Raw genomic sequence first — 13574 nt, forward strand, 5'->3', positions numbered from 1 at the left:
GAGGCTGTCACAAGCCTGCTCTCATCAAGTTGTGCTTTGTAGAAGCACTTGTCAGTTTGCGTGAGGTCGCCGACAATTCGCTATTTTGAAGCCTTCCCGGCTTCGAGTTTGAAATAGATACGGCACAGTGAGTGACGAGAACTACACCGTGGGTGATACAGGCTGTTATCGCACCAGCGAAGACTTCTCGCATAGGCGCTCCACTTCATCTAGAGCGAAGGTGCGTGAAAGTTGTTGCCGAGATCGCCTGCTGTACAGGGCAGACAAGCACTCAGTGCTTCCGTGTCACCAGCGCAGAGGGAACGGGGCCCCGAGTTCCTGTGACGCTGACTCACGTCACCATGATGCCCTCAGCCGACAGGCTGGCGAAGCTGGCGCCCACTTTTTTCACCGCTTGAAAACAGAGTGAGGCGTGGGGCCGGCCGGGTAAATATAGACGCTGAAGGCGGCTCGGCGTCTTAAAAAGGACCAGCTGGGTGCCGACGAAACACGGGAAAAAGCAAGGCACGCATTGCGAGTTTTCGTTGATACTAAGACGCGCGGAGAGCAGCCAGCATGTCCAAGAACGCGCCAGCGATTGGCATTGACCTCGGCACCACGTACTCCTGCGTGGGCGTCTTCCAACATGGGCGAGTTGAAATCATAGCCAATGACCAAGGAAACCGCACGACACCCAGCTACGTAGCCTTTACGGACACCGAGCGGCTGATCGGAGACCCTGCCAAGGCGCAAGTGGCACTCAATCCCGAGAACACTGTGTTCGACGCCAAGCGGCTCATTGGCAGGAAGTACGATGACCCGAAAATTCAGCAGGACATCAATCACTGGCCTTTCAAGATCGTCAATCAGGGAGGCAAGCCCAACATATGCGTCGAGTTCAAAGGCGAGAAAAAGATCTTCAATGCCGAAGAAATCAGTGCCATGGTGTTGACCAAGATGAAGGAAACTGCGGAAGCCTACCTTGGGTGTCCGGTGAAAGACGCCGTCGTCACTGTGCCTGCTTACTTCAATGACTCGCAAAGACAAGCCACGAAGGATGCCGGCGCTATTGCCGGCTTGAACGTCTTGAGGATTATCAATGAACCAACGGCGGCTGCACTTGCATATGGACTGGACAAAAACCTGAAAGGTGAGAAGAACATTCTCATTTTTGATCTCGGAGGAGGAACTTTCGACGTGTCCATTTTGACAATCGATGAAGGATCCATGTTCGAAGTACGATCAACAGCGGGTGACACTCACCTTGGAGGTGAGGACTTTGACAACCGCCTCGTCAACTACTTTGTCGAGGAGTTTAAGCGGAAGCATAAGCGTGACCTCAAGACAAATGCACGCGCTATTCGGCGGCTGAGGACGGCGTGTGAACGCGCGAAGCGGACCTTGTCAAGTAGCAGCGAAGCAAGCATTGAGATCGACGCACTATTTGAAGGAATTGACTTTTACAGCAAAATAACAAGAGCCAGATTTGAGGAAATGTGCATGGATCTTTTCCGGAGCACTCTGGAACCTGTAGAAAAAGCGTTGCAAGACTCTAAGCTCAGTAAGTCGCAAATACACGAAATCGTGCTAGTTGGAGGCTCCACGCGCATTCCTCGAATACAAAAGCTTCTGAAAGATTTCTTCAATGGAAAGGACCTTGCCATGTCGATCAATCCTGACGAAGCCGTAGCTTACGGAGCTGCCATACAGGCTGCTATACTGACTGGAGACACGAGCGACATTATCAAGGATGTTCTGCTCGTGGATGTAGCGCCGCTATCACTGGGCATCGAAACGGCTGGTGGAGTCATGGCTAAGATCGTGGAGCGCAACAGCCGTATTCCTTGCAAGACGTCCAAGACATTTACGACCTACGCTGACAACCAGACAGGAGTCACCATTCAAGTTTTTGAGGGAGAAAGAGCCATGACTAAGGACAATCACCTTCTGGGCACCTTCGATCTCATGGGCATTCCTCCGGCCCCACGGGGAGTTCCCCAGATCCAGGTGACTTTTGACTTGGACGCGAACGGAATTCTTCAGGTGTCGGCTAAAGACGAGAGTACGGGCCGCTCCGAGAGCATTCGAATCACAAACGACAAAGGACGACTCTCCAAGGACGAGATCGACCGCATGCTTGCCGACGCCGAGAAGTACCGACAGGAAGACGAAAAGCAGCGCGAAAGGGTGGCCGCACGCAATAACCTCGAATCGTACGTGTACAACGTCAAGCAGTCGGTCGAAATGGTGGGTCCAGAGAAGCTGGACGCGGCCGACAAGCAAAAGGTTCTGAGCAAGTGCGAAGAGGTCATCAACTGGATCGACAGGAACACTCTGGCCGAGAAGGACGAGTACGATGACAAGATGAAGGATATGCAGCAGGTGTGCACGCCTATCATGACCAAGCTGCACCAGGGTGGTGGCCAGGCACCTCCCAACCAGGGAGGTGCTGCTGGCCCCAAGATCGACGAGGTGGACTGAATAGCGGTGGTTGTGCTCATTTCGCTTCACCGTCCATTTTTTTTACCATCTGAATTGTTGTCCGCTCAAGAGAGGAGAATGAGAGCTACGTAACTGACGAATGAATCCCCCCTTTGGAGTATACTCTCTGCCCACGAAATCAGTGTTGCATCAAGTTATCCTTGCTTCCGTGAAGTCAGGGGCACTACTGCGCGCGTGGCGGTCATTAAACGCGTATTTAGAGTGAGCATGCTCAGGCGTGCATTCACAAATATCGAAAGTAGGAGGTTTGACCGCCGAAGCGTTTCAAATAGTGCGTTGGATCTAGCTGTCGAAAATTTTGATTAATATTTATGGACTTTGAGTAAAACTGTGCTTCTCGGAAAAAGGCGCCTTTGCTGTGCGTTTTATATTAAACGACAATGTCGCAATTTACAGAAAATTTGTGTCTTTGCACATTACCCAATGCGCAAATATTTAGGTCATTACAGCTGCAACTTCTTAGCCAGTCTGCTTACGGTTAACCATTTATTATGAAAATTAGAAATTATGAATTTTAAAGGTGTGCTAGGATACGCCTTATACTCCATAACTTGCCCAACTGTGTTCTCGCTTGTGATGTGGTGAAGTGCTGACTAACAAAGTCTCTATTTCTCTGCATCAAAGCTCAGTTTTGCAGCCGTTAATATAGAACATGTCACTTTCTTACCCTGTCTTACTGTTTCTGGCTAGTACATATTTGAATACTTGTCAACAATGTAAGTGGCCCTGCACTATCTATCCCTGTTCTGCCATTATTTCTAGAAACGAGTAGGAAAACTGCGTAAGTGAGATCGTTTAGTATAGCAATGAAATAATTCTTGAGCGTTTATTTCACAAGCTTCCTAGAGAAGCTGTTTCCGAGAATATTATCGTTATGTACAACGTGTGAAGATAGATTGCAACATGAACTAGTTGAAATAGGAAAAATTCCGTTGTTGAAGTAAGACATTTTCGGTTTGGGGTTCTAATATTGGCTTACATGAGGCACCAATATGCAGACTCGTTCTCGAATCTCAACTTGAAACCTCTGCGGTGTGAATGGGTGTTTCACCCTTTTCACAAGCAACAGGTTTTGTGTATATTTTTCTCGGGGTTATTCGTGTTTTTGCTCATTCTGGTGTTATCTTTTACCATGTCTTATGGGAATATAAAAGTGAATTAGTTGCAGCAGCAGTGACTGGAATGTTGACAAAAGCACCAAACGCTTGCTTATCCCCCCCCCCCCCGCAAAAAAAAAGTCCTTGATATGCATAGAATGCAAAGCTGAGAGTTCTGCACTCCATTCTGTTATATCGTAATTTGATATTAATTAAAGTGATGAAAAATTACCCTGGTATCATAGAGTTTTGAGCTTAATCAGAATAGATCACGTCGTGCGTTCGCTGATATCTAGCAAAAAGTACAGTGGGGATGGAAAGAAACGCGAATAGTGTTTCCTCTACACTTTCTGCTGTTTCGCACTTATACCGATTGTAGCCTGGATGGCAATGAAAAACCGCCAGAGCCATCTATGATACAATCAAGATCCATTCTAGCACCTTTCTTTTGCCACCGATGCCCGATCATGATATAAAAATGCACGCCCCGCTGTTCGCATTTATTTCCGTACCCCCGTGTACTATTCCGATGTAAATGACAGCATTCCTTGCGCGTGAATTGCTGTGGATAAGTAACTTGTTGGCAGCTGCACACAGCTGACCATGTGCTACGATTTCGATTTTCCAGAGATATATAACTTAAATTTCATTGATCCTGAAGTCACTCTGAATTGCTGTGTTAAGTCATGTGCCACGAGTTACTTTTCTTGCGTGGAATTCGAAAGCGGAGTGTGGAACGCATTAACAGTCCTAAAAGGGCGCGACATAAGTGATGCATTCACGATATGTTTGTACGGTGTACTGATTGATATGTGGCGTTTAACGTTCCAGAACCACCTTATGATTATGAGAGACGCCGTAGTGGAGGGCTCCGGAAATTTCGACCACTTGGGGTTCTTTAACGTGCACCCAAATCTGAGCACACGGGTTGTACGGTGTACTCGGCTGCTGACACGCAGGTCTCAGGATCGAATCCTGGCTGTGGCGGCTGCATTTTCGATGGAGGTGGAAATGTTGTAGGTCCAATTGCTCAGATTTGAGTGCACGTTAAAGACCCCCCCCCCCCCCCCCCCCCCCATAGGTTGAAATATCTGGAGGCCTCCACTACAGCGTCTCTCATAATCATATGGTGGTTTTGGGACGTTAAACCCCATACATCAATTACATTATGTTTGTACGGTGCTTGCAGTATTAGCGTGTTCCACAATTCCGGTGGTTTATTTCTCCCATCTCACGTAGCAAGAACTATTGAGGGCGAAGTTACGCCTCACGCTACATTCCTGACATGATGCAATTATCAAACATGTGTGCGGCGGATGAGATACGCAGATGGGGGCGTTGCATCTTACTCTGCTATCCATCAGAACGGAGGTTATGAAGTAGGTCCTACAATACAACCATTTCTTTCCTGTAGCGTATTCTTTTCTTATCGTTTGCCCTCTACGGTATCAAAGTGAACGTGTTGCAATGGAGCTACCATTGGTGCGCTTAAATGAATGAGATAAGGATGTTCACTGACTGATCGACGCAAAGGGAAATGACGCAGTAATAACACACTCATATATATATATATATTAGGGATTAGGGAAAGAAGTGTAATACCAACGGGCTCGTTTTTCCGTGTTTTGACACAATATTAATGAAATCTAACAGACAATAATGCCAAGGAATGTATAGGGGAAGTTATTAAAACCAATGTAATGTAATTAAAGACAGAGAAAAGTGGGTGAAAAAAAAACTTGCCGTGAGCGGAAATCGAACCTACGACCTTCGAATAACGCGTTCAATGCTCTACCACTGAGCTATCACGATGACTATCCCCCCCCCCCCGCCACTTTATTGGGTTTATATGTAAATTTAAACGTGGGATTATATGGTGGTTTTGAGACGTTAAACCCCACATACCAATCAATCAATAAATCAATATATATATATATATATATATATATATATATATATATATATATATATATATATATATATATATATATATAATGATTGATTGATTGGTATGTGGAGTTTAACATCTCAAAACCACCATATGATTATGAGAGACGCCGTAGTGGAGGGCTCCGGAAATTTCGACCACCTGGGGTTCTTTAACGTGCAATTGCAACGTGCACCCAATTCTGAGCACACGGGCCTACAACAATTTCCGCCTCCATCGGAAATGCAGCCGCCGCAGCCGGGACTCGATCACGCGACCGGCGGGTCAGCAGCCGAGTACCGTAGCCACTGGACCACGGCGGCGGGGCGATATATATATATATATATATATATATATATATATATATATATATATATATATATATTTATAACAACGCTCCACAATTATATCACGAGACTGCCACACAACGCCTGTTCAAATGTGGTCTCGATACATCAAATGGAAACTACGAGAAGAAAAAAGCACAAGTACAGTCAGCACAAAGTGCTGCAGAAAGGTTTATCATTGACCTGCGACACAAAAGTGCAAAGATTGTAGTCCAGCTTACCCGCTATGACGTTCTGCGTCTCTGTTTTTATTTCCCGGCAGCTGTACTTGTCGGACGGCTGTTAAAAATACTGCACCTACAGTACGCTGACAATTGTCTGCGTGTTAACGAGCTCCATGTTGTCGAAAATGATTCGGGGCATCTATATATATTGCAAATTCCGGTGCCGCGCAGTTCTCAACCGGGTTAAAAAAAATCCACGTGGTGATGGAACTGCATTAGGAGGCCTGGGGTGCGGCCTCATCGATAACCACCGCCGGGAACGCACTCCCTCACCAGAGAAGGATTGGCCACCCTGGTGCAGTATCTGGCCACTACCTCCCACATGCATACGTCAAATAACTCACGGCCCCCAGTCCCCAGCAGCTGCGAAGCAACTGACCATGGCGGCGGTCAGATCTACAACGCAGCAGAGGGTGTTAGGAATCTCTGGATCCGGACAGGCCGCCATTGGAACCTGAACTTGGCAACGTTTAACGCTAGAACCTTATCTAGTGAGGGACGTCTAGCTGTACTATTCGAGGAGCTAGAGGATGTTAAATGGGATATAATAGGGCTCAGTAAAGTTAGGAGGACAGATGAGGCTTATACGGTGCTACAGAATGGGCACGTCCTTTGCTATGGGGGCTTGGCTGACGGAAGAGAACTGGGAGTGGGGTTCCTAATTTACGGAAACATAAGTGGCAACATAGAAGACTACTATAGCATTAATGAAAGGGTGGTAGATCGTAATTAAACTGAATAAAAGATACAAGATGAAGGTGGTACAGGCTTATGCGCCGACATCCAGCCATGATGGCGCTTCAGTTGAAAGCTTCTATGCAGACGTGGAATCGGCAATGAGTAAGGTAAAAAGACAGTATACTATACTGATGAGAGACTTTAATGCAAATGTAGGGAAGAAGCAGGCTGGAGAACAGGCAGTAGGAGATTATGGCATCGGTACTAGAAACGCCAAAGGAGAGCTACTAGTAGAATTCGCAGAACGCAATAATTTACAGATTTTGAGTACCTTCTACCGAAAACGAGGAAACCGCAAGTGGACATGGAGGAGCCTTAATGGCGAAAATAAGAACGAAATAATCTTTATAATGAGTGCACACCCAGGCATCGTGCAGGATGTGGAAGTGGTTAGCAAGGTACGATGCAGTGACCATAGAATGGTACGGTCCCGAATTCGCCTAGACTTGAAGAAGGAACGACAGAAACTGATACGCAAGAAGTCAATCAATGAGCTAGCACTGAGAGGGAAAGTACAGGAATTCAGAGTCTCGCTTCAGAACAGGTACTCGGCTCTAAGTGAGGAAAACAACCTTAGCGTAGATACAATGAATGATAATCTGACGAGTATCATTACGGAGTGTGCAGTGGAAGTTGAAGGCAGGGTAGCTAGACAGGACACTGGCAAGCTTTCCCAGGAAACGAAGAATCTCATTAAGAAGCGTCAAATCATGAAAGTCTCAAGTACAACAGAGAAAATAGAACTGACAGAGCTATCAAAGTTGATTAATAGGCGAAGGTATGCGATGTAAGAAGGTATAATAACATGGAGAGAATTGAACACGCTCTGAAAAACGGAGGAAGCGTCAAAGCAGTGAAGAGGAAACTTGGGATAGGCAAAAATCGGATGTATGCACTAAGGGACAAAGAAGACAAAATAACTACCAATATGGATAGGGTAGGTAAAATAGCGGAGTAGTTTTACAGAGATCTGTACAGTAGCCGGGACCACCACGACTTTAATACTATAAGAACTAGCACTAACCCAGATGACACCCCACCAGTAATGATAGAAGAAGTCAGAAAAGCTTTGGAGAGCATGCAAAGAGGCAAAGCTGCTGGTAAGGATCAGGTAACATCAGATCTGCTGAAAGATGGAGGACAGATTGTGTTAGAAAAACTAGCCACCCTGTTTACGAGATGTCTCCTGACGGGAAGAGTACCAGAGTCTTGGAAGAACGCTAAAATCATGTTAATACATAAGAAAGGAGATGACAAGGACTTGAAGAATTACAGGCCGATGAGCTTGCTCTCTGTAGTATACAAGCTATTTACAAAGGTAATTGCTAACAGAGTAAAGAAAACAATAGAATTTAAAATCAACCAAAGGAACAAGCAGGATTTCGAACAGGCTACTCAACAATCGACCACATTCATACTATCAATCAGGTAATAGAAAAATGCTCAGAATATAACCAATCGCTATACATAGCCTTCATAGATTACGAGAAGGCGTTTGATTCAGTAAAAATATCAGCCGTCATGCAGACACTGCGGAATCAGGGCGTCGATGTAGTATATATAAACATCCTGGAAGAAATCTACAGGGGATCAACTGCTACCATAGTGCTTCATAAAGAAAGCAACAGAATACCAATCAAGAAAGGTGTAAGGCAGGGAGATACAATCTCTCTAATGCTATTTACCGCGTGCTTACAGGAGGTTTTGAGAAGCCTAGAATGGGAACAGTTAGGGATAAGAGTTAATGGAGAGTGCCTTAGCAACCTGTGCTTCGCCGATGACATTGCGTTGCTGAGTCACTCAGGGCACGAATTGCTACTCATCAGTACGGAGTTAGACAAGGAGAGCAGAAAGGTGGGTCTTAAAATTAATCTGCAGAAAACGAAAGTAATGTACAACAATCTCCGAAAAGAGCAGCGCTTCAATATAGTTAATAGTGCACCTCAAGTTCTATAAGACTATGTCTACTTAGGGTAGGTAATAACCGCGGAGTCAAACCACGATATTGAAGTAACTAGAAGAAAGAGAATAGGGTGGAGCACATTTGGCAAGCACTCTCAAATTATGACAGGTAGATTGCCATTATCCCTCAAGAGGAACGTATATAACAGCTGTATCTTGCCGGTACTTAGCTACGGAGCAGAAACCTGGAAACTTACAAAGAGGGTTCAGCTTAAATTGAGGACGATGCAGCGAGCAATGGAAAGAAAAATGGTAGGCGTAACTTTAAGAGACAAGAAGAGAGCAGAGTGGATTAGGGAACAAACGGGGGTTAAGGATATCATAGCTGAAATCAAGAAGAGGAAATGGACATGGGCCGGGCATGTAGCGCGTAGACAGGATAACCGCTGGTCATTAATGGTAACTGACTGGATTCCCAGAGAAGGCAAGCGGGTTAGAGGGAGAGAGAAGGTTAGGTGGGCAGATGAGATTAAGAAGTTTGCGGGTATAAATTGGCAGCAGCAAGCACAGGACCGGGTTAACTGGCGGAACACGGGAGAGAACTTTGTCCTGCAGTGGACGTAGTCAGACTGATGATGATGATGATGATATATTACAACACTTTTCTGTCACATGTTCGGCTTCAAGATGCACTGATTCAATAACTGACTTTTTACCACGATCTCCATCACCATCGCAGTAAAGCTGGTCTTGCAGGAAAAATAATAATTATAGAACTCACGTAATTACGGTTTTCGTTTCGTTTACGGAGTAAAATGAGTCGTGTGCAGCTCATTTCACTCCGCTCGAAAATTCGAGAAAAAAAAAAACGAAAAATTAACGGAGCTCTACACAGCGCTTCAATGTGTTTCTTCAATACGCCAAAGACATGTTTATTGAGTGCTTCTACGCTCCTCCTTGCCGTAATTCATGCTTTGTTTGGCACCGGAACGCTCACCATCGCATCGGTGAGGTAATCGACGTAGTCTTTTTGCAGCGTTCTGTGAAGAGTGTCGGAGGAGGCGTACGCGTAGCCGACTCTCATGGGTCTGTTCTCGGTAAGGTTGCCGAGGTTCGCGTACGACAGTGTCGGTTCCGGTTTGCTGCGCACCGTCAACTTGACGTCGGGGTAGCGACGAGCCCCGACCTCAGAGTGAAGCGAAGCCAGGGTCGGGGGAAACGTGGCCGTCACGCGGAACACGTCCGGCCGACCTCCCAAGTAGCGCTGGCGCGACGTGAACTGCACCACCAAACGGTCCAGGAGAAGACTGCATAGCACCGATACGCGTCCGGACGGCAGCGTCTTGGCTTCGGCGCAGTCGCCGGACCTGTTGACTCTGCTCAGGCCGATCACCTTCACGTTGTCAATGTCCGCTGTCCAGTCACTGCGGATTAAGTTGCCCAGTTTTACGTAGCGGCCTCGAGCATCCATTGGGTCCAATTTGGGGTACTTCTGCATCTGTTCATGAAGCACGGTGTCCATAAAATTGTTGGCTTCTTGCACAGTGGACGCAAGAGCACCTGTGAAAAAAAAAATGCATTTGATGAAAAACATCGCTCAGCGACAGGACAGAAGTATGTGCATTCAACGGCATGGCATGGTTACTGCATATTGTAAGTTCCCATTACTAAGTATTTCGTACCTCATTATATTAGAATTCTCACAGTGCCGCGCATCGTATCTGTAGACATCTTTAAATCTGGGTGCTTAAACATTGCTTCTGACGTGAATGCATTAATTCTGCGGTGTAAGTTTTGGATTGATACCTAGATGTACTATATACTGATTGTAATAGTATGGAAAGTTGGGAGAGTTGGTTTGAAGACATCCTTGGAAACATTTCGGTGCACACACATTGCAGGGACGGGAAAATGGAAGGCGAGAAGGCAAACAAGAGCAAACTCACAACTCAGTTTATCGAAAGAAACTTCGCTTGTTTATTGCTTGCTTTTTTACGCACATGGGCTCTTGAGCTACCCTAAGATATATATTTTGTGAATTTCTTTCAATAAACTTAGTTGTGAGTTCGCGCTTGTTTGTCTTCTCGCCCTCCGTTTCTCCGTTCACTGTGTGCGCACCGATATGTTACCAAGAATATGCTGCTTGGATGGTCAACTATAGCACAATCTGCTTAGACCAAACAATACAGTTCTATGCAATTTTTATCCCTATTGCTCGAATTTGAATAGAACTGGATCAAGCTCAAAGTGCGCGCACTTTTGTTCGTATACTCTGCGCTCTTGTATGCCTGAGACGGGTGTATTCACGTATATCCATTTACTGCAGACCAACAGCTTCAAGTACATAACAACTGCGCAATGGCGTACTTGCCTGGTCTAATTAAAATTTACTTCATTCCCGTCACCAATAATATCCATGCATTTTGATATATAATCTCAGTATGTGACCCACAATCGAGAGTCGTGGCGCGTTATCTCCTTCGTCACTTTCGCGGTGCTATGCTCATCTGCGTATAAAACTACACTTTGCTTAGGTAAATACATGTTTAGTACAAACAAAAACACCGCGTGACTGCCAAAATTTCGAGAATGAACATTGGTTCTAATCAATAAGGGTTTATCGTTTGTGGCTCAGAGCAGATACAGAAGTAGAGAGCTTTCATACCTCCTCCGTGCTAAAGGTGTGTGAACAGAGAATTGTAGAACCGAATCGATTACAAATTGAATATTTATGATTCCGACTCGAATATGAATATGAATCGAAAACTATTTCTACAATCTTCGAATACTATGGCAATCATTTTCAAAGCAATCCTAAAATGTGAAGGCAACCATTTCAATTTCAAAGTAAACATATCAATTGGCACAATTATTCACATGTTTTATAAAAAAAACGACTACCTTAAACCAACAAAAGTACCACAATTCTGTAAATTTACGCAAACTTGTACAGAGCAGTAACTAGAGCCTTAAAAATGTTTTGTAACTGCAGGTTGAAATGTAGCAATGACTTAAAGTACTAAATGGGTAATTTTGTGAACGGAATTCAATTGATACTCATGTATAAATACTAAACAACATTCATGAGTCAAACATCATGATGAATGTCATGATGAGGGGGTTGATGACAAGACTGATTACTTTGTCACTTCGGCGACACTCAAGTATTGAACAAAAACGATTTCATCCCATGATCAGTCTAGCGTCGATAATCCCGCAAAGCTTTCAGCTGCATTAATCTTGGTTCATATAGCTAATCTTCAAATTTACACTGATAACTCGACCACCGTGGGTGGAGCTGCTGGATTTGTCATCGTCCCTGTTATAGCCATTATATATATAACTCTCAGTGGACCATATCGAGACTTGCGCAGTTTTCTGTTCGCCATACACACTGCGCAAGATTTCTCAGCAACCACCTCTAAAGTTAAGCTTCTTCCATACAAATGCAACACTTATGTGTTTAAATATTATTTTTTTCCGGTTGCTATTCGCGAATGGAACATGTTGGCTCCTCACATCACGAACACTGAGTCACTGTCTCAGTTTGAGTTAGAAATTGAAAACAATTCTTAGCTTCTCTAAATACCCAGTGACAATGGTAATGAAACCAGTGTGTACTACTTGTATGTTCTGTAAACACCCAAGTAAGCGGCCTTTTAAATCTGCCATTTTTGTATGCACTTGTATTTTGTTTATTATGTTGTGTAAATATTTTGCTAATGTACAAAGTGCCAGGTTGATGTTGCTTCTATGTTTTGTATTACAGTTTTTTTTTACTATGGTGAGCAATCATAGCATCTGTACAGAGTGCCCACCGGCTATGGTCTGCGATGATATATATATATCATCGCAGGCACACACTAATTCCAGTTTCAATAAGCAAGCGAAAAAAAGTACAAAAATGCACGTACCAGCACATAGCACCGCGAGAACTGCAAGCTGCATTGTTGACACTGTAAATAAATCCAGAAGTGTCAAGGTGAGCACAGTCATAAACTTAAGAAAAAAATTAAAAAGGCTGGTATGAATCTCACCAGGAAAAATAAAATACTTACCTAACGAGACTGAGCACTTGCAGGTTCGTGCTACTGATGGTTGAAACAACCCGAATATTGTTGATTTACTATCGCGAGACTCCCTGCAAGTGACGATTCATGTGACCCCAATTGTCGCTCAGAAGAGCCTATCACAAAATGACAACCGCGATAAAAATGGCGTGTGATAGCGCAATGGTGACGTCTCTCCGCAACCAGTGAGCTTTCGCATTTTGCTCCATGAAAGCCAATTATTGCTTGCTTCGTTATAAGGGTCATCGGATGGTCATGTAGTTGCGTGTGCCGCCGCTTGTGCATGAACCATCCATCCATATATATATATATATATATATATATATATATATATATATATATATATATATATATATATATATATATATATATATATATATATATATATATATATGAGATATAACAGACAGCAATGCCAAGGAATGTACAGGGGAAGTTATTAGAACCAATGGAATGTAAATAAGAAGAAAGAAGAAAGAAAAGTGAAGGTCTTAGGTTCGATTCCTGCTCACAGTTGGTAATTTTTTCATCCACTTTTCTTTCTTCTTTCTTCTTATTTACATTCCATTGGTTCTAATAATTTCCCCTGTACATTCCTTGGCATTACTGTCTGTTATATCTCATTAATATTGTGTTAAAACACGGAAAAACGAGCCCTTAGGTATACACTTCTTTCCCTTATATATATATATATATATATATATATATATATATATATATATATATATATATATATATATATAAGGGAAACGTATACAGAACTTTCATGTGAGAAAATATGTCGCCGT

General features: G+C 44.0%; 2 protein-coding genes across 2 annotated transcripts; one reads left to right on the top strand and one right to left on the bottom strand.

The window, feature by feature from the left end:
- The first annotated feature begins 416 nt into the window (after positions 1 to 416).
- Positions 417 to 3809, top strand: LOC119175998 (heat shock protein 68). The gene has a single exon (XM_037427094.2). It carries the CDS (start codon positions 556 to 558, stop codon positions 2458 to 2460), a length of 1905 nt encoding a protein of 634 aa, XP_037282991.1. The 5' UTR covers positions 417 to 555; the 3' UTR covers positions 2461 to 3809.
- Positions 3810 to 9614: 5805 nt separating this feature from the next.
- LOC142775626 (uncharacterized) lies at positions 9615 to 12899 on the bottom strand. Its single transcript, XM_075877183.1, has 3 exons — positions 12775 to 12899; positions 12631 to 12672; positions 9615 to 10276 (listed from the first exon to the last, which is right to left on the bottom strand). The coding sequence occupies exons 2-3, from the start codon at positions 12662 to 12664 to the stop codon at positions 9684 to 9686; spliced, it is 627 nt and encodes a 208-aa protein (XP_075733298.1). The 5' UTR covers positions 12665 to 12672; positions 12775 to 12899; the 3' UTR covers positions 9615 to 9683.
- Between the last annotated feature and the right edge of the window lie 675 nt (positions 12900 to 13574).

This window comes from Rhipicephalus microplus, chromosome X (genome assembly GCF_043290135.1).
Source record: "Rhipicephalus microplus isolate Deutch F79 chromosome X, USDA_Rmic, whole genome shotgun sequence".
Classification (NCBI taxonomy): domain Eukaryota; kingdom Metazoa; phylum Arthropoda; class Arachnida; order Ixodida; family Ixodidae; genus Rhipicephalus; species Rhipicephalus microplus.